Here is a 26,992-nt window from a genome sequence, read left to right on the forward strand (position 1 = left end):
TGTCATGTCTTCTATATGTTGTAAATAATTGAATATAATTGTATAGTAGAATAAGAAGATGTAAGAATTTTAAAGCTCTATAAGTAGGTAACAGATTAATGCAATGAATTTTTCCCATACCCACAGGGTCACAGTTTTATCTCACATAATAACAATTGAAACACTATTTAATAGACAGAAGTTTTCCATTGAAACAGTGCATGCACACTTCGTTTTATTAACTTTATAAATGAAGGTATGCATGAACCAAGGGAAAACACATAGATTATGCTCATCGCCTTTCATACTGCTTTTACTTAATATTAATATATTATTCTGTATGAGAAATATTCAGTAATTCTAAGATATATTTCATAGACGTTTGTATTTGCTTGTGCCATTCCAGACATTAGATATTGCCTCAATTGCGATAGTGTTGAGTAGTTCACATTATTTGAAAGCACATCATAGAAGAAAAATACAAAGACAGACAATTATTAACCTATTTTTCTTCCCAAAAATTTATGGCTCTTTTGCAGATCAACATTTAGTGTTGTCGAAAAAAATTATTAAATATGAAATGTTGAGTGAAAACAGTGTACATATTAATTTCACACTTTTAACACTCATATCACTAAAGATTTGGTAAATTTGTTATTTAAACAACTTTTCTGTGTGAATTGAAACTATAATGATAATTTACCTTAATGAATGGTTTCGACTTGATTTCGGCCATCTTCAGATTTCTAGTGAGGTCCTTGCTTGTTGCCGGTTTCTTCAACACTCAATTAAATTTCAGAACACACACCCTATTTGACAATACTCCAGATCATAAACGCACCCACCACCAAGGCACCAAAAGGAGAAACTGAAAAGAAGCAAAGACCTCACTAGAAAGCACAGAATTCGTATGCACATTCAAGATTTTAATACGCTCTAGAGGCGGCTGTTCCATGAGACACTGGGCCGAGACTGCCAAGCTTTTCGTAACACTTTCCCAAGACCAAGGTGAGCAAAAGTTCTGTTGTACCACGAGTGTATAATAACTCAGGTGTAAAGCATTTCCCCTACCCCTCATGTTATGATGAGGTTTTATTGTAGTGAAAGAAAATATGCTACATTTATAAATTGTGTCGACCTGGTTGGCGAGTGGTATAGCGCTGGCCTTCTATGCCCAAGGTTGCAGATTCGATCCCGGGCCAGGTCGATGGCATTTAAGTGTGCTTAAATGCGACAGGCCTATGTCAGTAGATTTACTGGCATGTAAAAGAACTCCTGCGGGACAAAATTCCGGCACATCCAGCGATGCTGATATAACCTCTGTAGTTAAGAGCATCGTTAAATAAAACATAACATTTATTTATTTATAAATTGTAATTAATATATCGTTAAAATCGAAAATTTCTCCCATGATTACAGAATATTGATTGCTCTATGCTGCAGAAATGCGTAATAAGTGCGTAAAGATTGAAAATTTGTAATTAAACAAATTGTACTGAATAATATGCAATAACAACATGATCTAAAGTGTCTTTTTTACATATTCACGAAGTCATTTATAGGCCTAAAAATGGAGAGAAGATGGAAGGGATACTCTTAGCGGTGGTATGGGAAATTATTCTCCATTTCCCTATATAAATCACACTGTGTCTGGAATTATGGGAAAACATTAGATAAATATAAACGAAACTAAATACCGTAAAATCCCTCGTATCCAGTACCCAAATAACTGACAATATCAAAACAACGGCACTTTTGGCTGGGCCGAAAAAAAAAATGTTTAAATCTGCCACATTGTCACAATCTGGGCCATCTGTTTTGCCACATTAAGAAGTTTGCACGAACTTTTATTTTCAGTGAATATTCGAACTAAAATTTGTGTTATTTGTGTTGTGTGATTGGTTTTAATAAATAAAATTCACACAGTTTTTATGTCTATTTAATTATGTTCGAGCTGTCAGTGTTGCCACATTAGAAAGTTCGCACGAAATTTTAATTTTCAATGAATATTCGAACCTACAATTATTGTATTATTTGTGTTGTATGATGTGTTTCAATTGGAAACTCCACACAGTTTATATATTTATTCAGTTACGAGCAAGTGATAGATAAATAAGCTTCACGTGGCTGTAGTTTCAACATTTGACACCATGAAGTACGAAGTTTTTTTTTTCGTATATAGTGGTATATATTCAATTATCTGGCAAAATCTCGTATCCGGAACTAGCCTGGTCTCTTTGGTGCTGGATACGAGGGATTCTACTGTATGTATAATAATCTAGATTTTAGAGTACTTCAACATACTCTATTTATTTCTGGTGTGAAATAATACATACTTAAAAGAAATTTTGGTGAAAGTAATATGCCTTTCAAATAATTACTTTATTCTTTATTTAAATTCGTTTTATCTTCATAAACGATAATGAATTATCTTCCTTACTCAGGACATTTTTTTCCTCTGAAGAAAACAAATAAATACAATTTATTGTTACGTTAAGATGCAATTCTTGTACAGTTTTATTAAATTTGTTTTGAAAGATTCTGTGTAATATACAAACAACATTTGGTGAAATTACACCCATTGTGTGATGTGAACTACTCAAAACTTATCATATCTTATGTTTAGCAATAGTGCAGAAGCTCACTGTGTACATAATAGCACAATCATAGGTAGACTTGAAGTGGAAGACACTTGCAAGCACCTTGTTAAATGGAGCACAGTAGCAGAATGCTGACATCACAAGCTAGTAGAGTTTGTCTCACTTTGTTTATCCGATGTCACTGACAGATAATAATATGTGTTATTTATTGTCTGAAGTGATCTCGGTTATCTTGCACACCTGCTGTAATATTCTGCCCTTATTGTCTTTTCGCTCTTTGATGCTGTACGTTCTAATGATAAATGTAAGGACAAGTTGTTGACATATACACTCTTTGACTAAGAATTTATGTACAAAGCAATCATGCAAACAAAACACATATCAGTAATGGTAATAATGATAATGTAATAATGTTAATAATAATAATAATAATAAAAGTGGCCATTCATTTGTTTTAGGAGGCAGGCATAAATAATCACCAGTCCTAGACTCTGAAAAAATAATACTTTTATGATAATTATGTACTATGATACATCATATATACAAGTGAATCAGTAAGTTATAAATCAAAATAGCAACCTACATTTTTATATTTTTTAATATGAGGCATCTGAAGCTATCACCACTGGATGGCAGTATTATACAGGTGTCATAGTGATTCATGTATCTACAAGTGGCACAAAGGAAACAAAGAAGCAACAGTTACATTATGGCAACATCTCTGAACAAGTGTACCATTGTTGAGCAGCACTCTCTTGTGCGATTTTTCTTAGAAAAGAATCTGACACGAAAGAATAATCATAAAAAATTTTATACATCTTGATTACACAACTTTTAGCACTGTATCACTTCGGGATATGTATGATAAGAACTTTCTTGTGTTAAATATTAACATACCTTGTTAAACACACCCCAACGATATTCTCAAAATACACAACTCAATTTCAAAACGCATACACTCTACATTATGAATGTACCCACACAGGAAACAAGAGGCGCCAAGACCAACAACAACCAGTTCCGAAGATGACCGGAAATAGGTCGAAACATGTTAACAAGGTACGTTAATATTTAACACAAGAAAGTTCTTATCATACATACTCCGAAACATAAAAAAATTCTGTCTATGTATGGTGACCATTGCGTATCACATGAAACTGTCTACAATTGGGTGCAGAAGTTCTCTGAAGGATGGACACGTATCAAACACTGAGTTGATAGGCCAGTGGAGTTGTTACAGAGGCAAATGCACAAAAGGGTGGCAGATCCGAGCACACAGGATGAAGGAGTCGATATGCTAGCCTCAATAGTCACAGGTGATGATCCTGATTATTACCAATTTGAGACAGTGCATTCATCAATGCTCCAATGAAGTCACAGTGGTACATTCGTGCAGAGGTACTGCCATCTTGCAACTGATGGTTCTATGTTTCGCTTGTCCATACATCGATAGTACTGCCATCTATTGGTGATGGCTTCAGGTACCTCATTAAAAATGTAGGTTTGCTACTTCAATTTGTAACTTGTTTGCTGACTCTCCCTTGTAGAAATAAATATGGAAAAGAATGAGACAAGATATGATGAAAATGTCAAAATTTCAAATAAGTTATGGAACTGCAGACCTTGAAGTGGAAAATGCATTGCCCTTACTATGAAGTGGTGGAGAGATCAATCTATGGCCTAATCTAGGTTGTTATGATGGTGATGAATAGTTGTTACCTACTGTATTCATTTTGCTTAGGGTTACCACATAATCATGAGTGAAAAGAGGGCAAATTGGTACAAAAAGCAGGGCAAAAAAAAGGAGACGAAACAATTTGTAGAGGACCTATATCTTATAATTTTTTTAGATCAAAATGGCTACTTTAAGCTGAAAAATTGGCATTACTCGTTATTTCATGTGGATATATTTGTGAAAGAAAAAAAAATAATTAAAAATACAGTTAGCACAAAAACCAGTATAATTGCAGTACTTTTCAGTGACAGCATTGTAGAAGCATGCATGAAAAATGTAAAGCCAATGTTTACTAAATTTTACATGTAATTAGACTTCATCCACATTGCTTTCAGGTGACCGAAAAAATTCTGAGGCTTTCACTAGACTCGGAAAAATAATTTTGTATGTTCATAGTTTCACTCATGCTAATTTTCAGATTAAAAAAGTAGGGAGGGATTTTGTAGAATTTTAGGAAGGAATGAAGAACTTAGAATACAAATAAATCATATTAATGTATATATATATATATATATATATATATATATATATATATATATATATATATATAAAATAAAGTATTTTCAATTTTTTATGCATATAATTTTGGAGTCAACATAGTGGGGAATGTTATTGTATCATTCGTGGAAGCATGTATGGGGAAAAAGAGGTTGAGAAGCACCAAAACAAAATACACATTATTCATAAATAGAACTAACATTCCTTTTTTGTATTCTTATGTGAAGTTTATGATAGAAAAGTAAAATTTAATGACAGAAAATTATTACAATGCAATGCTAGTGTGATAATTATTGTATTATGAAAGATTTCTTAATTAGTTATTTAGGAAATATGAAAAAAATCGAGTTTTGCGTTAATTTTAATGTCATGTAAGCGTAAGAAGCAACCTTATTACTTCCATTATCTCGCAGTACACTTGCAGTTCATTCATGGGATACCGGTTGAAAATGACTGGCTTAATATACAGAGCGTTCGCCTACGGGTGGGGCCAGGAAAGCGGCCTGCCTGCGGTGTCGTTTGCAGGAATCGTCTATCTGTAAGCTTCCGCTTTCTATACTATACTCTCTACGTTCTTAATTTTAAAAGTTTAGCAGCAGTAAAGACTGATGTTTTTGAAACATTAACTTCCTGTGAAACATGTCTTAGAGATTTATTAGGAGAACGTGTAAATGATGCACTGATTTCATCAGTTTTTTCTTCTTTCAATACTCTTTGTTTTCACTTAGGAATTGTAGCATTTATCGACCCTGTTGTCCTTAATTTGTTAACAAGACGTCTAACAGTTTCTCTACCCTGAATTGGAGCACCCAGATATTTCACTTCAAATTGCCTACGCACCTCTCTACGTGACTGTTTTCACATATGCATCATACATAAAAACTCTCTGTTCAAGCGTGAATTTTGCGTTTTGCATTGTTAACAAATTTTACACACACGCTGAATATTTAAGCAACTGTGTCAAGAAACTGCATTTTACGTGTTAAATACTGCAACATCTGGCTCACAACTGATAACTTGTCGACCTTGATGTCCTTGATTGTCGAGCGTGTCTCAACAACTGCTTGCACAAAGCGGCGTATCAGTACATGCCGCTTTCCTGGCCTCACCCGTAAGCGAATGCTCTGTATTAAGAAAATATTGATGTTGTGCCATTAAAACTTTAATTGCTTATTCTTCTGTAAATCATGTAAGAATTATTATTGGTGATTTTATAACTTTAAGTTATTGAGGATTCTGTGGATCTTATGTATTAATAATTATTGCAGATCAAGAGGTCCCAGTTCAAATCTGGCTGCCTTTTATTTTTTTATAATTCCTATTTAATTCTTAATTGTTCGGTATAGTTATTATTAAAATAGCTGTTGAAGCAATTTATTTCATTTGTGTACGTACATTTCTTAACCAAAACCAGTCATCTTTAAAAGTAGGCCTGGCATTAACTGAACTGCTTTATCACACGTAATTGCTGCCCTATGATACTCGGTGGGAAACAATTGACAATTGGCACAAACAGTTGAAAGTCACTGTTGAAAATACTTTTCGCACTAGTGTTAAAAGTAGATACTTTTCGTACACTACTTATAATAGCCAATTTTTAACATGCTTGCCTAGCTTTAAAAGATCTATTTTTAGGAATGAATGTCTAAAAACACATTTTAAGCATTTATGTGATCAGAGGAGTGGATATAAAGTTGTTGAGCTTGTGATTATACTTGTGCCGAAACCAACATTTTAAGAAGTAAATAAATACACGACTTCCGCCAGTCATTTTCGAAGTAATATTTAGTTTTATCAACATATAACACACTTGGAAAAAGTTGTTGCATAAAATAAGTTAATATACGTACTTCTTGACATATACTTAGATGATATAATCACTTTAGGGCTTAATTCAGCTTGAAAATTGTCTCCAGAAACTGGATAAGAATGGTCACTTTAAATAACATTTATAACAAAATGTTAATGAGGTTGATAATAACAATGATTATTGGCCACTAGCTTAGCTCACTCTGCTGAGGTGCTTGCCTGCTGATTTGAAGTTGCGCTCGGGTGTGGGTTCGATTCCCGCTTGGGTTTTTTCCGAGGTTTTTCCCAACCGTAAGGCGAATGTCAGGTAATCTATTGCGAATCCTCGGCCTCATCTCGCCAAATACTACCTCACTATCACCAATCCCACCATGCTAAATAACCTAGTAGTTGATACAGCGTCGTTAAATAACAAACTATAAAAATGATTATTATAATAATGACAATTATGAATACAATTATGATGGTGTTAACTGATATGGGGGTCACAAAACTGTAACAATAATAGTTAAAGAAACAAAACTATGACTGTTAGATTTTACTGTTGTTATAAGAAAAACAAGCTTCAAGGATTCTAAAGTAATCCGATTGTAAGTATTGCCTACATTTCTAAAGAAATCAGTATTGATGCATCATAATTAGAGAAGCTAAAAATAAGCTTTGATAATGAACAAATGGCAATAAAAATTTTGTCTATCAGTTTCACAATAAGATTCTATGATCTATTTCGTGTTTACAAAAGCTGCTTTATTTCAATAAAGAAAAGTTACTATGTAATTTAATTTGGAAAAAAGTTTTCTTTGTTGTTACCATTGCTGTAAAGTTTTCGAAACAATTTGCTGCTTCATGGGTAATATATAATATAATATGAATGTGCACAGGGGATATGTAAATTTATTCTGTGGTTTCTTGCTTTAAGCTCTGTTGCCCAATGACAAGATATTTCGAAGGTGAGATCTACCTTCATAATCAGCCGAGAAAAATATATTTTACTTTCGAAATATATTTTTCAGATTATGTTTAGCAGTGGGAACAATCTAAATGAAAACATCTTAATAATGTCATTATTTCTCCTTTAAAACTGTATTAGTAACATCAGTAAAAATATATTTTTTAACTCTATATGAGCATGAATTGCAGTGGTTCGTGAAAGATTTTTACAATATTATAGTTACAAGAATTATAATACAAGGAAACAATATGTCTCAAAGACCATAATGAATTTATGGGTACCGGAAATTCAAATGTTAGTTTGTTGCTTGTGGCAATATTAATATATTTACATTTCTCACTAGAATGACAGCAATTCCTACTTTTGTGACTATCTTTCTCTTCACTTGTCTTTGAATATAATCCAATTTCTCTTCTTTTCTCCAACTTTTTCTCTTACACAGCGGACAAAGTGTAAACAGTTCCGAAAAATAAACCAAACGACGGTAAGATTACAGCTCATTTCTTCTATAATGTTGTTTTTATTTCTTCTGCAGTGTTCCCTCTTGTTGTCTTGTCTATATTTTTTTAAGAATGAGACAAACCCCTGTGAGTTATACCTCTTTCGTGCCTTTTCTGTCTCTGTGTTCTGTATATACAGCTCTGTTTAAGTGAAGTTGTAAAAGTAACAGATAATCACACTTACCATTAGACACAAACATACACCCTGTATATGTCTGTAGGATTTTGTTTCCTTCAACTCTTCCATACATAATTAAAACTACAAGAATATTTGATGCTTCACTTGAAATCTATTTATTGTTATAATTTATTCAAATTAAACTTTAATAATGAGCATTTATGTAGCAATCTTTCTGCACCGCATGTACAGAGCGTTTATATAATATATTGGTGGAAGCATCTTAAATAAACATTTGGACCTTCAGAACAATGACAGTAGTGAATTCAACTATATACATATTCAATCATTCATCTTCTCATGTTACAGTCCTTTTTATGTCTCAGAAGTTATCTGCAGTTAGCTTTTAAAATACCTAGTAAGTAAGCTATACTTTTACATTAAATACAATCCTGTTATTTCACAATTGTACATCATCATAAAATTGTGGTAATAAGGGCTAACCGAGAAACCAAAATTTATTTATTTTCAGTATTTCGTCACTACAGGGTTATTCATAAATACCTGTAAAAACTTTGTGGGTGTAATGTAGAGGTAAAACTAAAACTAAAATGTTCTATACAACTTTTCCCGCAAATCCTTACTTTCAGAGTTATGATGCAAAATGTCCTAGTTTGCTAGATATCAAAAACATGGATCAGTAAACCCTTCAGATGTGTAATGCTCGCCTACATAGCGACTGCGTTAGATGTTTGTTATTCGTACATCCCTATTACGTACAGGTGATTTCGATCTGTTAAGACTTCGTTTACTGTACGTATGTATGTAATGATCTTAGAATTTTACAGACCCCGTTCAACTCATTCTGAATTGTTTCATAGCTATTTTGATGTCACTGTTGTAGTTATGCTACGTTCAGAATTTGAGTGGCATAAACAAGCACCTTCAGACGACCCCAAAGGTAGAAGTCTGGTGATCTGGCTGGCCAAGCAACTAGTATTGCACGATCTATCTTACCGTACACAACTGAAGTCTACTGAACTAACGACAAAATGAATGTGTACGTACGGGACGTGGTGACTGTAGGAACTCCAACAGTGCCGTACAACTAAACATATCTACGTACAGTAAACAGAGTCCTATCGTGTCGGAATCAACTGTAGTGTGTGTATGAGTAAGAAACATCTACTGCAGTCGATATGTATGCGAACGTGACACAGCCGAAAGCTTTACTGGCCCATGTTTTTGACACCTGGCAAGATATGGCACTATGCATCATAACTCTGAAAATAAGAATTTGCGGGAAAAGTTGTATAGAACATTTTAGTTTTACTTTTACCTCTACATTACACCCACAGGTATTTATGAATCACTCTGTATATTCATAAAACATTCTGAATGATCATGCATGGAATATAAGATGTTATTGTTACTCAGTTTACCAAAAGAATTGATGAAATACAAAAACTTGAAAGAAGTAACATAACGTAAGATGCTTTTTGTATACAGTTTTTGTTTTCAGATCTAGAACCTGTGCTTAAGTACTTCTCATCTATTATAAAATACTTTATAAGCAATATTCTCTCTTGTATGTTTTTCCTGATCATTTAATATACGTACTTATAATAATACAGTTTCAGAAACATTGAATAAATTAAAAATTTCGTTCCTATACTCATTCATTGAAATTCCTTTCAGATCTTTATGAAACCATTTATTGAATCCCATGTTTCTAGATTGCACAGATTAATTTTTAATATTGCTAACTTCTTAAGGATTGTTAATTTAATGAAAATGTATTGACCTTTCTAATTTTATAATTCATTTTGAAGGTTCAGATAAGTCAATCCTAATATTATTACTTAAAAATGTTGCGATTCAGTCATGTGACATCAATTTAATGTAATTTACAATACAGTTTAGGCTACATTACATACTTTTATTTTGAACGTTTTCGCTTTAAATCTGGCATCTTCAGACAAATGAAAAGAATATAGATATCTGTTGTGAACGTTTTCACCTTAAGTCCGGCATCTTCAGACAAATGAAAAGAATTTAGATATCTGTTGTGAACGTTTTCACCTTAAGTCCGGCATCTTCAGACAAATGAAAAGAATTTAGATATTGTAATGTAAACTATATTGTAGATTACATGAAATTGATGTCACATGACTGAATCACAACATTTTTAAGTAATGATTCTCTAATTTTGCTGCATAAATAACAAACAAGCGTGACACTAAAAAAATGCACTTCAAAGTTACTAATGCTTGTTAAAGGTTACTTACAAACATAGAACTTGTATTAAGGATTAAAAAAATGTTTGCGAGAAATGTCTAAGATTTAATTTTCTTTATTTGTCATTAGTGTTACAGAATGAATTACAAGTGAAGTATCAAAAATTGTTGCAATATGCTTTCATACACTCCTGAGACAAGGCGATACCCAATATTAAACACACAACTCACAAAATATTCAATTAATAAATCTTACAGTACACACTGGTTACAATATTATCACAGATTTTGTTATAAAATTATAACTATGAACAGCAACTTTTCAGGTTGTATTTCTTTAACATACAATTTATATTGTTCGAAGATTACATTATTTAAGGTGATAATAAGTGGCAAACATACATTTGTATATTCGTTGCTTCACACCTTCTAGCTCTGTATTTTGAAACTTCTCATTAGAGTAATTGTTTAATAGCAATGTATTTAATTACATTAGTTGCTCAATCTAATAGCACCTCAGTATTCTTCTACGTGGTGTTTTTCAAGCAGTAAATATAAATAATGTCTATATTCCCAATACAAGAAAGCTTGTATGACATTGCTGTATAGATAATTAACAATTTTTTTAAAAGGAAATACTCATTTTAAAGACATTAAATTTATATAATATTTAAAACTGTCGTCTTGTCTCCATATAGTAAGTTCTGTGCTTTAGTCACAAAAGTCCAATAAGCTCCTGTATGTGTTTTCATTATTCTAGATAATTTTAAGTCACTGTCTGTATACCAATAGTGTAATAATATCGTTTGTTTGTAACATTTCAATGTCATAATTTAAGTTTACTTATCTGACAGGGAGAGATGTTTAGCTTAGCACTTGTAGCATATTCTTGAATCTGGTTTTCAAACCTTGACTTTATTTACAGAAAAAGAAGGAAGGTTTGAACGATTACCGTACGTGCTGTAGCTATTTTGTACTTTTGTCGTTAGTAAACATATATGAGCTAGAATTGCTAATAATTTATATTTAGATTTATAATTTTTGTATCTTCTTTCAGTATTTAATTGCTTGAATATATTCAAGTGAATTATTTGTTTTCTCAGCAGCATTTTTTTTTCCAGATCTATTTCCTTCTGTTTTTCACACACAAAAAAAAAGTGTACCATATATTCATATTAAATTTCAAAGTCCATTTAGATATTTTATTAATATCGTGACTTTTACATAAACAGAACCACTGTTTTGTATTATGTAAAATTTGTAATACAAAATGGTTCATTAACACACAGCAAGTATATTAAGTAATAAACGTGAATTTCAAATGTTCTTTTTTAATAAATTGTTTTGAAGTTTCTCTATTAAAATTCCTAATGTCATTTGATCAAGTCCAGAAAGATGATGACAAATGAACTGCACATCTATACATAATGGCAGCAGAACATAATACAACAATAAGCGTGCTGTAATGTTATGTTCTTTAAGAGTTAAATTCTATACCATTTTGTCAGAGAGGGAGAAAAACACTGAACATTATTACTAAATAAGAAAGCATGTTCTGAAATAAAAATAAATGAATGTGCATCATATTGCGGTACAGTTGTGGCAGTATAATTATGTCATCTGTGGTTAAGAGTTTGAAGTAGGGAACTCTGAGAAGAAATAGGGCATTAGAACCTATACAGGATGTTCTGAAAAAGGGTTCCAATATTTAGAGAGGAGGTAGTATAAACATGGGTCCTAAAATTAATATATTCTGAAAAATGAGCAAATGTTTACTATTAAGAGCTGTAAGAGCAGCATATCTTCCACTGTGAACTCTTTGACAAGAAACAAATGAGGAAATCGAATACAGCCTTTGTCACTGTGTTTTACACAGCATACCTTTGTTTGTGTTTGTATCAAGAGGACACTTAAGTAGACGACATTACGTTAAAGTTCTTATGTAAATTAATTCTACACTGCAGTAATTATCGTTATACCAGTTGGGTAAGTTAGTTTCGTATCTGTTGAATCGGAACATGTTTTGTTGTAACAGTAACATTGGTCCTAAAATTAATGTGTGCTGAGGAATGAACAAAATGTTTACCATTACTGTAAGAGCAACATATCTTTTACTGTGAGCTCTTGAGCAAGAAACAAAACATGGCCCTATTCAACAGATACGAAACTAATACATAATGACAAACGGTTGCATTCTGTTTCCTCATTTGTTTCTTGCAAAAGAGCTCACAGTGGAATATATTCTACTCTTACAACGATGGTAAACATTTGCTCATTTCACAGAAGATATTAATTTTAGAACTCATGTTTGTAGAACTTTTATCTCTTGCTTTGATGCATGCTACCTTCCTCTCTAAATTTGGAACTCTTTTTCAGAACGCCCTGTATAGAGAGTAATTCACGAGGAAAGGGTCATATATTGAGGAGTGATAGTATGGGCGATTCTAAAGAGAAAACATTGTATAAACATCTGTCTTATTCTTAATGGTTTCCGAGAAACAACTGTTTGAAAATGACAGGTGCGGGTTTCCTTTTCTTCCTCTGCATAATCACTCACATTGATGCAGATGGAAGGAAAACGACATAAAGTTGTACTATTGCTTTTGTCATGTTGGTCACCTGCATGTCTCGCATGTTACTTGCGCATGGAGGGATGAATCTTACCATTCTGGCTTGCTGACTTCGAGTTTGTAGCAGAAAGATTGAAGCAGAATAACTCTTCTCGGGTTCTCAGCCAGGTGAGTTGGAGATTAGCTTCCAAGCTTTCGACGGCTAGCTCTGCCATCTTCTTCAGGGATGAAGTGATGTGGGACCACGTCTAGCTGGTATATATGCAAAAGTAGGGCTTCCCGCCGCGGGCCAATCAGAGACGGGGGTCTACAGCTGAGTACAGCATGGAAACTTGCCATCAATACGCTTAGACCACCAGCACATGGCAGACAGTTGGGACCAGCAAGTAGCTCCTGATTGGCTGCCGCGTCCACCAACCAGAATGCGCCTGGCGGTTGGGACTAGGAACTAGCTCCTGATTGGCCCGCAGCGGGAAGCCCTACTTTTGCATATATACTGGCTAGACGTGGTCCCACACACTTCATCCCTGAAGAAGATGGCAGAAAGCTTGGAAGCTAATCTCCAACTCACCTGGCTGAGAACCCGAGAAGAGTTATTCTATATCAAACGCTGGGAAAGCCTCAAGTCATACAAGATTGAAGCAGTTTACGAAGTACTAATACATGTACTCAAGTTATAATGCCACTAGTCTTTACACATGCAGAGTATGTCAACATGATGTCATTTGGCCACAGAGGTTACCCAACCTTATTAGAATTAGAATTAGCCCGTAGAATCCCTGTAGGGCAAGGGCCTCTTGGCTGGCAAGGTGGCTATTCTGGCATTCCTGCATAGCCAGTTCCGGAAAGATCCTCATTCTTTTGATGCTGCATCTGTCAGTAGTCTCCACTCTCGGCGGTCCTTGACTGTTGTCGTCCAGTTGGATCCAACGTGAAGTTTCAGATCGTCCGCCTATCTTTTTTTCTGTCGGCTTACGCTCCTTTGTCCGGTTCTTGGGTCCCAGGCTATTGTTTTGTACGCCCATCTGTTGTGGTCCATCCTCATGACGTGGACCGCCCACTTCCATTTGATATAGGTGGCTGATGTTGCTGCGTCTTTGATGCCTGTCATCTTCCTCAGGTCTTCGTTGCGGATTCTGTCATGGAGGCTGACGCCAAGAATCTTTCTCTCCAACTTTCTTTGGCATGTTCCTAATATTTTTCTTTCTCTGTCTGTTAGAGCCCAGGTTTAGGCTCCATATAGTAGGAGAGGAAGGATGCAGCTGTCCAGTATATCTTTTTTCATTCTTATACTGTATTCTTGGCTTGTGAGGATAAATCTCAGACTCCAGAATTTTGACCATGCTGCCGAAATGCATCTCTGGACTTCTTTGCGGGTAGCGTTGTTGAATGTCACTATTTGTCCTAGCTAAGTGTATTCGGTGACGTATTCTAGTTCTCTATTGTTTATTTGAATATTTTCCTCGTTGCTGTTGGTCATTAGTTTTGTTTTCTGGAGATTTAGTTCCAGTCCAGCTTTCTTACTCTGCTGGGCTAATTCTTGTATGCCTCGACTTAATTTATCCGCGGAAGTTGCAAACAGGATGATGTCGTCTGCGAACCTTAGGTCTAGGAGTTTCTGCCCATCTATCTGAATTCCCCAGTCCATCCTCATTTTCCGACCTTATACCGTTGGATTAATGTTTATGGGATTGGCTAAAGAGTGAAATCTTCAGGTGCAAAGTGAAACAAGAAGGGACCAATTGCTTGCACACGTTTTAAATGTTTGTGATCACTTAAGAAATGTCCAATTCAGCTCAAATTAGCAACATAGCATCTCCTAGACAAGCTGCAAAATGCATCGAAGTTGATGGTGACATTTTTTGGACATGTTAATGTAAAGAGAAATGGACAATTAGACATAACATACAGGTAATGATCTCTTATTGAGCTATCACCTGCATTGTTCCCAATCCTCATGGTTTTAATTGGTTTTCTCCAAAACCATCGAAAATAAGACATATATGTTTTCCCTTTAGAATCATCCATCCTCAACATAGGGGCCTTTCTTTCTGAATCACCCTGTATAGATACTTTGGATAAAATAGTTGTTCTTTGAGGAAAATGTTAATTAGTCTACTGAAAATGTAACGTGATTCACACTAATATTGATGCGGAAAAAATTATTGTTACCATGTTCCAGTTTAAAATTAATGTATTGTGGCCCAGAATTAAGGTATCACATTTTTAAAATTATAGTTACAAATGTAGACATTGTAGGAATGTTAAAATTCGACAAAACATTGAATATGCTACGAATGCTTTGAAAATATAATATAAAGTCTATTAATATTCGAGTTTACATTGCTGCCTACTCCCTCCAGAAAATATAGATTTTTCATGTCATTAGTTTCCATAAATTCGAAGTTCGAATTAAACTTTTGAGTTCACTTTATCTTTTGAATATCTAAAATGGTTTCATATCTGAAACAAAGTCTTCCTTGGTGGTCAGTGGTCACTATATTAGCCACTGTATAAGGTTCATGTGTTCAAACCTGCCCAAAAGCAATGAATTTTATAGGATGACAAAATCTTCAATAAAGAGGCCACGGCCCTTCAGGGGCTGTGGAGCCAAGGAGAATAAGAAGGAAAAGAGACCACCAGCATAGCTCAGTCGACTAAGATGCTTGCCTGCTGATCCAGAGTTGCACTCGGGCGCGGGTTCGATTCCCGCTTGGGCTGTTACCTGGTTGGGGTTTTTCCGAGGTTTTCCCCAACCTTAAGGCTAATGTCAGGTAATCTGTGACGAATCCTCGACCTCATCTCTCCAAATACCATTTCGCTATCACCAATCCCATCGACGCTAAATAACCTTGTAGTTGATACAGCGTCGTAAAATAACCAGCTAAAAAAAAATAAAAAGGAAAAGAATATCCTTAGTATGGCTTCCCTTGAGAGAGAAGTAAAACTAGAAAGCCATTGTGGCCCGTAAAATAATCTTGTTCCTCAGAGGGCTCCAGTCAAAATTTTCTGGATTGTAGTGATCAATTACTACAAGTGTTGAACTAATCAATAATCTTTCGTCTGGCCATCAGTTGAGAAATATACATTGTAATTTATAAGTCTTATAAATTAAACATGTTACAATTAGATTTGCGTCAGTAAATAAAGCGGAAACAGGTGGCTTGTTATGGACATACTGTCTTTTACAAGGTCACTTTGAGAAACGCCCATTCGAATTTCAAGCTTGATTCACAAAAGTAGAGTAAAATAAACTAATGATGCATGGATAACCCCGCAAACCAGATAATTCACACATAAATAATAGAGAATTTGCTGTACACATAGCTAGAATAATATGCAGTAATTGTTTAATAGGTGATAATGCCAGCCATTATAAATGCGTTAGGACAGGGTAAATTATTCTGAATGCCATTCAGTATATATGTGCAGACGATCTTGATTTGTCTTTTGAAAGCAAACCAGAAATCTGTTTTACCTGCGAAAGAGGTGTCATGTTTGATTGGTTTCTAAATGCTTTGGTTTGCTTCAGGGCACAAGGACAGGAGAGAATCTATGTTGGATCTACCGGAGAAACAAGGGATTGGTTGCAGCAGTCCATCAGATGACGAGGATAAGACAGGGTAAGGATTTTAGGCATATATTTGGAATACAACAAAATGAGAAATTTCTGTTCCAGTGAATAATTGTCTAGTAGCCTAAAGAACGCGTGTATCAAATATCATGCATGTAATATTAATATTTCCAGAGATATAACTTTTTGTATGGAATAAAGAGAAAAGTTAAAAGTTACGAGAAATTGCAGCCAGAGTTTAGTGTCATTAAAAAACCTTGTACAATTTGACAATTTATTATTTTATTTTTTATTACAAGCAAAAAAATTACATACATTAACAAAAGATTTTACAATACTATCACAATACTCGTATATTGTGAATATTCTTCAAAATTCAAAATTGATTGCCAGTCTCATATTCAAATATATACCGGTATTACAAACTGTTGTATAAATAAATTGTAACTGGGCTACACCCGAAAAAGCAAGATGCTTGAGGTTGGGTGTGACCAATAATGAAAACTGGGTAGAAGAAAAAAAAATGAAAGAGTAATAATAATGATAGTAGTAGTAGTAGTAGTAATAATAATAATAATAATAATAATAATAATAATAATAATATTAATAATAATAATAATAATAATAATAATAATCACAACTGTGATTAAACTGTTAACTGTAATTACACATAAAATTCAAAAAGAATAAAAAATAAAAAACAAAAACAAACAAACAGACAAACGGTACATAGCCTATACATAAACATAATAAGTTAAGAATTCGACATTGTTAAAATGACAAAAAATAAAGGATAAGAATCAATCAATCAATCAATCTTCTTAATGTATCCAGCTGTTTGCTGACAACATAAAGCACTGTAGTCTATTCAGTTGTTGTTTTTCACGAGAAATGAGGGGTATTTTGATCGGTGTTCATTATAGATAAGGATAAGAATTAACATGATTATAATTTTAAAAACAGTTCAATCACTTGTTTTTTGAATTATGTATTGTTTAATAATTTTAGTATAGGATTCCTCTTTATAAAATCGTTATACAATCTTTGACCGTAATTAGAATGTGCAAAATTTCGCATTTTCACCTAAGTGCACTTTCTGAGTCTGTATGGTGTGTAGATTCTTATGCCAAAGTCACATAAGTGAATGGTCATTCAATTCCGAGTTATTCACAATTCGAAATTGAATGTGATTCTATACATTTCAAGATAGAAAAGAAATCAAAACATGTTTCAGTTTAGTTCTAAAGGATAGGCAAAACTAATTTGTACTATCCGAAACAAACCTTCGCCGTTTCTTGTGAAAACTATGCTTCATAATGACTTTGACGCCTTTAAGTGATTTTTGTAAGAAAGGCTAAAAAAAATATTCCATGAAGAAGTGTTTGTTGGTAGCATTGTGTAGGAACAGAACCAAAACAAATATTTTTTTAAAGATAATTCCAAATCTGATTTACATCAAGTCAATCTGAAGAGACCAAGAGGCAGCCAAAGTGAGGGTCCACTCCCAAAAGTCTACAGTGGAGATCTGTCCATTGCTGAAGTCAAGTTCCAGGAGCTCAAAGTAATGAGTGGGGGTCTTGGCCATACTGAGGGAGTATCATGGATCTTACAAGTTGCTGAAATACGATAGAAACATTCATGATGACATACCTGAGCCTTACACAGATCAAGACTCTAAGTATGAATAGTGATTGTGTTCTTTCATATTTCTCAGTATTTTCAATACTTTGAGCTTTTCTTTATGTGAAGAATATTATCTTGTTTAATAAAAATTTATCTTTTTTTGATCAAAATAATATTTGTTCCACTGTATGTACCAATCAGGGCCACCGAGAAGGGGGGGGGGCAAAGGGGGCGAGTGCATATGGGCCCATGAGTAATAAGGACCCATCAGATTGAGTCTGTTTACTTTTTATTATCACGAATAATTATTTTGTAAGAACATTTGTTACATAAATTTGACATATTAACTCAACAGTAGTAGAATTAATGCAAATTACCACTTTATATGTAGATATTTGACTTTTATATAATAGAATATCAATTTCCCGCATTAACTTTCACCAACACGACACTTGAGGGCCCCTGCATTTGCCTGAACTATGTTCCCATCTCTTGTACTGAACACGTTAAATTATTTATTGGCTTGTGCTTTTTAACTACCACCGCAATATGCTAATGGACACTCCCAAACTGACGTCACAGGATCACGTTTCCTTTTCAGTATCTACATTGCATGTTTCGTGTTGAAACTTTCGTCTTTTCGTTGTCGTTTGTCTAGTACCTTCTGTTCATTAGTGTTACCGGTTATAGTTTAACTGCATAATGGACAAGTACACACATAAGTAGGGAGCTGAGAAGCACAAGGAGAGACAGAAAAAATTGGAAGATATTAATATGGGTGCTAGACTGCGTGAAAAATATTATGAAGACATTAACAAAGAGATCAGTGATGAGCCGAAATATTTAAAATCAATTCATGCCTCTAATTTAGAGCCAACCTCACAGAAACCTATGAATCTTCTAAATAGTCTGAGGGAATTAAAACTGGACAGTTTATTTCCAACTATTTGTATAGTCATTAAAATATTCTATACAATTCCTGTGACAGTTGCTGATGCTGAAAGATCCTTCAGCAAAATGAAGGAAATAAAAATGTATTCAGATAAACAATGTGTCAATAATGACTGAGTAACGTTGGCCTCCTTAGTCTGGAGAGCGATCTTGCTAGGTCTTTAAGTTTTGGTGATATAATTGATGATTTTACATCAGTGAAGTCAAGAAGAGTTGTTTGTTGATGTTGGACTGCAAGTTAGAAATTACAGGTGTTTATGAATATAATATATTGTGCTAATATGAAATTTTGCTAAAAGTTTTCATTGTAATAAAATTGTATATTTTTAGGTTCGTATCTGTGTATGTGGTTATCTTTTACTTATTTTGCAAATAATTATTGTGGTTAGAATAACTGGTAACTTGTAATTGTTACTTTTTTCAACCGGGGTCCGAGTACAGTATTGCATAGGGGCCCAAAAATTCTGTCGGTGGCCCTGGTACCAGTAACAGAATTCTTTCGAAAGTAAGAATGAAGATAAAAATTTCTATAAAATTAATTTCATAATAATTAATATGTCCCTACATTATTCCTCTAAAATACATGAAAACCATTAATTTCGCAATTAGTTTACAAAGTCTGCAAAAAGAACTTTAAACATTCTTCAATCCTGCCATGCCAAGAAAAAACTAATGTGAACAATTGCTTAAATTGTCCTTAAAGTATGAAACAAAGGAAGTAATTGTATGCCCTAAGAAATGGCACATTTTGGCAGTGAAAACATAAACGTAATTATAAAACCTGATTTTTCCAAGCACTTTGAATGTTAAAATGCATTTATCTCAAAAGTAAGTTTTTGCACATTCGTGGTTTTGGCATTGGACCGACAAATTAAATGCGCATTAAATTTGTGTAATATATTTTTCACATATCAAAGAGTACTCTAAAGGAAAATAAATTTTAAAAATCTAATTTTCACTATATTTAACCATCTTTTTCCTTTAAGTGGAAAATGTTTCCATTTGCCATGTTTGATATGTAGACCTATTGTTATTGTCATGTACAGAGCTTTCGAGCCAAGATGTCCCCCCTTACCATGAAAACTGGTTGGTGGGTGGGAATAATGCGAGTTCCAGTGTTATGCCTCTCGCTATTACAGCAGATTTCCACGACTCTCAAGTCAGTGTTCAGTGCATCTCTGATGAAATAAATTTTCGATTAGAACGAAGCTGTCACAAATCTTTGCCCAGATTAGTCCAGGAAGTAGGGATGCCAAAAACCTCAGTTCAAATGCCACTAAATTGTTGAAGTTAAAACTGTACAAAACCCGTATAGTGCATCACATAAGTGAAAATGAACTACAGAAAGTGTCCGCGAATGTGCTGAAGTGACGTCAAGCATACTTGAATGCCGAAGGTCACCATTTCCAGCAATTACTGTAATAAGGTAATTCTTTTATTTCAATATTATAGATTTTATTTTGCCACAAATTACAGTGACCATTTGGCGGGAGACAGGCAATCCATATAGCATGCGGAGACTGCGTGACCACTCGTAATGAGTGGATATCTTGACTCAAAACGCTCTGTAGTTCAGTGTAGAGAAAGGTCAGTCGAATTTTTTTCCAGCATAATCCTAAGCATTGCACAGACAACAGTAATTTATTGCATTATAGCAGGAACTTCAAAATACAGTAAAATTCCTCGTATCCGGCAACTATGGGACAAAGCCAGTGCCAGTTAACTGATTTTGCCAGATAATTGGAAAATACGTTTATAGATTATGTAAAGACAGACTGTACTGCACAAACATTTTTTTCCATGTTTAAATTTAGTAATTTTCATATTGCCTATATAGATATTTAAAAATAAAGTTTTGAAATACGTAAATGTTTATTTTTAGTACTGATTACGGTAATGTACATTCATCAGTTCGTAATTTATTATAATGCATAATAGCATAAAAAATACTAAACGTTTTCGTAACCTTATGACAATTTTAAATAGCGGCCATGTGACATGAACAGCAGTGTAACCAATGTCGCAACTGTGAAGATGAAGTAGTGCTCGATGATTTGAACCTCTTTAACATATCTCTAATGTCTTCTTGTTTATTTATACTATCTATCACTCGAATCAAACTTTTACGGGCTGTAGGAAGAGAATTTTACACTTTCTTATTTAGACTTGTCCAACACTCTTTCGAACGGACGAGTTCAAGTGGTAAATTTAAAGATATCATCTTTGCGAATTGTTTGCAAGGTCCAAATGACAGTTTACTGATCTCTAGGGACAGAACAGGGTTTTATGTCTATGTTTTCACGCGTGAATGATGTAAAGAGTAAACAATATGTGGCATGTGCGATCCACGAAAACCACTCACATCTTCGACTCTTCCCTTTCGCATGAATTAATTTTTTTTTGGCCTAGCCAGAAGTGCCGTTGTTTTGATATTGCCGCTTATTTGGGTGTCGGATACAAGGGATTTTACTGTATTGTATTGTGCACTTTGTGATACAGATTTTTCTGATATTTTTATTAACCATTCACCATAATGTCTTCATTACAATGGATGATTGAGGCTTTATTGTGCTTACATTTATTACATTACAGGGGAACAGCACCTACAGATGCTATTCTTGATGACGATGATGTGAAGCTGTTACCAGAAGTGACATTAGGTCCAGGTCAGATTCACCCACGAGGTTACCGTCTCACTACTGGCCACTATGGAGAGATCAAATTGGGACTGCTCATGACCAAAGGACAGCTTGAAGTTGAGGTGGTTTGTGCCCGCAATATTGCTTGCGAGGCCCGTGAGAGTATGCCAGGTAAGGAAGGTAGTCCATTGAATGATTTACTGCTCCATCGATATAGTATAAAGTCAATGTTCACCTACTTAGATATAACATGATGGAGCAAGTCCCCTGCAGTAGACAAGAAGGAGCATGAAAGTCGAGGAGTATTATGGACAGGAAAACATCTTTTATTTAAAATATCCAAACTATGCATTTGTATACACCATAAAATCAGCTTTAACGAGCTTAAATACGAAAATATGCCGCGATAATATAAATATCATGAAGTATTATGCATTTATAAAAAAAAGCCAAAATATACAAATCTATGCAACATAAAATTTGGTTTGATAAGCTTAAATGTTGATGATTCGTGTAGATAATTAATCAGCAAATAATTACAGCCAATGGAAGAATATATGCAAATGCATGAACTTCCTGTTCCTAGTGATCACTGATCAGAATCATCACTCAGTCAGAATCTGTATGTGATCTGTGATCACTGATCGGAATCACCACTCAATCAGAATCTGTGTGTGATCTGTGATCACTGTTCAGAATCACCACTCAGTCTGAATCTGTATGTGATCTGTGATCACTGATCAGAATCACCACTCAATCAGAATCTGTGTGTGATCTGTGATCACTGTTCAGAATCACCACTCAATCGGAATCTGTGTGTGATCTGTGATCACTGTTCAGAATCACCACTCAATCAGAATCTGTGTGATCTGTGATCACTGATCAGAATCACCACTCAATCAGAATCTATGTGTGATCTGTGATCACTGTTCAGAATCACCACTCAGTCTGAATCTGTTGTGATCTGTGATCACTGTTCAGAATCACCACTCAGTCAAAATCTGTGATCTGTGATCACTGATCAGAATCACCACTCAATCAGAATCTGTGTGTGATCTGTGATCACTGTTCAGAATCACCACTCAATCAGAATCTGTGAGTGATCTGTGATCACTGTTCAGAATCACCACTCAATCAGAATCTGTGTGTGATCTGTGATCACTGTTCAGAAGATCACTGTTCAGATTCACCACTCAGTCAGAATCTGTATGTGATCTGTGATCACTGATCAGAATCACCACTCAATCAGAATCTGTGTGTGATCTGTGGTCACTGTTCAGAATCACCACTCAATCAGAATCTGTGTGTGATCTGTGGTCACTGTTCAGAATCACCACTCAATCAGAATCTGTGTGTGATCTGTGATCACTGTTCAGAAGATCACTGTTCAGATTCACCACTCAGTCTGAATCTGTATGTGATCTGTGATCACTGATCAGAATCACCACTCAATCAGAATCTGTGTGTGATCTGTGATCACTGTTCAGAATCACCACTCAGTCTGAATCTGTATGTGATCTGTGATCACTGATCAGAATCACCACTCAATCAGAATCTGTGTGTGATCTGTGATCACTGTTCAGAATCACCACTCAATCAGAATCTGTGAGTGATCTGTGATCACTGTTCAGAATCACCACTCAATCAGAATCTGTGTGTGATCTGTGATCACTGTTCAGAAGATCACTGTTCAGATTCACCACTCAGTCAGAATCTGTATGTGATCTGTGATCACTGATCAGAATCACCACTCAATCAGAATCTGTGTGTGATCTGTGGTCACTGTTCAGAATCACCACTCAATCAGAATCTGTGTGTGATCTGTGGTCACTGTTCAGAATCACCACTCAATCAGAATCTGTGTGTGATCTGTGATCACTGTTCAGAAGATCACTGTTCAGATTCACCACTCAGTCTGAATCTGTATGTGATCTGTGATCACTGATCAGAATCACCACTCAATCAGAATCTGTGTGTGATCTGTGATCACTGTTCAGAATCACCACTCAGTCTGAATCTGTATGTGATCTGTGATCACTGATCAGAATCACCACTCAATCAGAATCTGTGTGTGATCTGTGATCACTGTTCAGAATCACCACTCAGTCTGAATCTGTTGTGATCTATGATCACTGTTCAGAATCACCACTCAGTCAAAATCTGTGATCTGTGATCACTGATCAGAATCACCACTCAATCAGAATCTGTGTGTGATCTATGATCACTGTTCAGAATCACCACTAAGTCAAAATCTGTATGTGATCTGTGATCACTGATCAGAATCACCACTCAATCAGAATCTGTGTGTGATCTGTGATCACTGTTCAGAATCACCACTCAATCAGAATCTGTGAGTGATCTGTGATCACTGTTCAGAATCACCACTCAATCAGAATCTGTGTGTGATCTGTGATCACTGTTCAGAAGATCACTGTTCAGATTCACCACTCAGTCTGAATCTGTGTGTGATCTGTGATCACTGATCAGAATCACCACTCAATCAGAATCTGTGTGTGATCTGTGATCACTGTTCAGAATCACCACTCAATCAGAATCTGTGTGTGATCTGTGATCACTGTTCAGAAGATCACTGTTCAGATTCACCACTCAGTCTGAATCCGTATGTGATCTGTGATCACTGATCAGAATCACCACTCAATCAGAATCTGTGTGTGATCTGTGATCACTGTTCAGAATCACCACTCAGTCAAAATCTGTATGTGATCTGTGATCACTGATCAGAATCACCACTCTGTCAGCTGTGATCACTGATCAGAATCACCATACAGTCAGAATCTGTATGTGATCTGCGATCACTGCTCAGAATCACCACTCAGTCTGAATCTGTGTGTGATCTGTGATCACTGCTCAGAATCACCACTCAGTCTGAATTTGTATGTGATCTGTGATCATTGCTCAGAATCACAACTCTGTCAGCTGTGATTACTGATCAGAATCACCACTCAGTCTGAATTTGTATGTGATCTGTGATCACTGCTCAGAATCACCCCTCTGTCAGCTGTGATTACTGATCTGAATCTGTGTGTGATCTGTGATCACTGATCAGAATCATCAGACTTAAAAAATTAAACTTTCTATACTCCTAGATAGGCCTACTAACTCACCAAGTTAGCAACCATAATCATTGTTGTTAAAGCACTCGCGTAAATACTATACCTTAAATGGATCTAAATTAATTACATGCAAATTGGCAGTCTTTATGCATCTTCAGACCGGAAAAAGAAATTTTGAATTTCTAGTGTAAAAATGTTTTTGAAATCTTAATCCATTTGTAGGAATACGAAGACTGATATTGTTTAAGAAAAATTCACAATGAATTTCACAATTAATTATCTTACAAAAAATTGAATAATCAAGATCTTGACGTCTGGCATATTGACTATAACAATTAAAATATTTGATAGTAATAATAATAATAATAATAATAATAATAATAATAATAATAATAATGCCTCAGTGACGGTAGCAAGCATTGCCATAATAATAATAATAATAATAATAATAATAATAACAATGATTTATTTAACCTGGCAGAGTTAAGACCATACAGCCTTCTCTAACACTCAACCAGGAGTAAAACTGCGTTACAAAAAAACACTACAAATTTACAAAGTACACACAAAACTGAATAAGATAATAATAATAAAATGTAAACAACAAGTAAGTAGAAATCAGACATAATATATAACATACAGAAAGAAAGGAAAAAGCATAGTAAAATGTGAACAGCAGGTCAAAATAAATGAGACATACAAAGTATAAAAAAATAAGACAATTATTGATAATAATAATAATAATAATAATAATAATAATAATAATAATAATAATAATAATAATAACAATAAATAAGGATAGTAATAATAATGATAATAATAATAATAATAATAATAATAATGATAATAATATTAATAATAATACTAATAGTAGTAATAAAATAATGCAGTACAAGGCATACAATGAATACAATATTTTTAAGTACACACAGTAAGGAAAATTATGATTATATATAGCTCAACTTATCACATTATAGATATATCATTATAGAAAAATATGAAAACAAAAATATAAAATAAGTTAAATATCACTAGAACATAAAAAAAGATGTGAATACGTGGAAACATGCAATACAACACTTGTCATAATAGTAAGTTAGTTTGGCAACTCGTCATAAGATAATAATATCATAGGGCTTATTAACGCCGTCCTCCCTCCACTATTTCAGTCTTCCCCTAGGGAAAATAATCTAGTAACATCCTGTTCTTACAGGTGCTTACTTACTTACTTACTGGCTTTTAATGAACCCGTAGGTTCATTGCCGCCCTCACATAAGCCCGCCATTGGTCCCTATCCTGAGCAAGATTAATCCAGTCTCTACCATCATATCCTACCTCCCTCAAATTCATTTTAATATTATCTTCCCATCTACGTCTCAGCCTCCCTAAAGGTCTTTTTCCCTCCGGCCTCCCAACTAACACTTTATATGCATTACCCTTCCAGACTTGCAGACTAGGAAAGTGTAAGTGGCTCCATCTGGAGCCACTTGTAACCAACATTTGATTATCTTATTGCAGATACATATGTAAAAACATACCTTCGAGATGGTGATCGGTGGCTTCAAAAAAGAAAAACTCGGGTAGTGAGGCACAGCAATGATCCTCAATATCGTCAGACACTGCGGTATTCAGCTTGTGATGTTCTGGGTCGTTCTCTACTTGTAATGCTCTGGGAACGACAGAAAGGCTTTGAACATAACCAGGGACTGGGTGGCGCGGAGGTTGCACTGGACAAGATCCAGCTGACTCACCTCACCACAGGCTGGTATCCGCTCTTCCCCATTCACAGCCTTGGGTCTGACTCAAATGACTCCCCATGACACATTCCACCTTCTGTACTTGTCATTTTCCTGATACCAGCAAGGGCAGTGATGGGCGGGTACCCTCGTCTTGACCTCATCTACTGACACCTCTTGATTAAACTTGTTTGGAAAAACCAGACAAGACAAATAACACTAAATTAATTTCAGAGCTACATGATTTGTGATATCTTTTTAGAAGGCTTTTGAGCAAAACATACTTACGTGTTCTGATTAACACTTTATCTTGGACCTGGTCTGTTGAAAAATAATATCAAAGTGTAACTGGTGATGATGTGTGAAAGTTTTATCATGTTGGTAATACCCATATTAC

The 26,992-nt window shown here is 34.7% G+C and overlaps 1 protein-coding gene across 1 annotated transcript in view; it reads left to right on the top strand.

The window, feature by feature from the left end:
- The window catches only part of Fife (regulating synaptic membrane exocytosis protein fife), a 1,049,884-nt gene extending 1,023,205 nt beyond the window's left edge, over positions 1-26,679 (top strand). The window contains exons 24-26 of the mRNA XM_069845197.1: positions 16,531-16,621; positions 21,739-21,956; positions 26,378-26,679. Of these exons, the coding sequence (XP_069701298.1) occupies positions 16,531-16,621; positions 21,739-21,956; positions 26,378-26,679 (611 nt within the window). The remainder of the gene's footprint in view (positions 1-16,530; positions 16,622-21,738; positions 21,957-26,377) is intronic.
- The last annotated feature ends 313 nt before the right edge of the window (positions 26,680-26,992 follow it).

This window comes from Periplaneta americana, chromosome 14 (genome assembly GCF_040183065.1).
Source record: "Periplaneta americana isolate PAMFEO1 chromosome 14, P.americana_PAMFEO1_priV1, whole genome shotgun sequence".
In the NCBI taxonomy this organism is placed as follows: Eukaryota; Metazoa; Arthropoda; class Insecta; order Blattodea; family Blattidae; genus Periplaneta; species Periplaneta americana.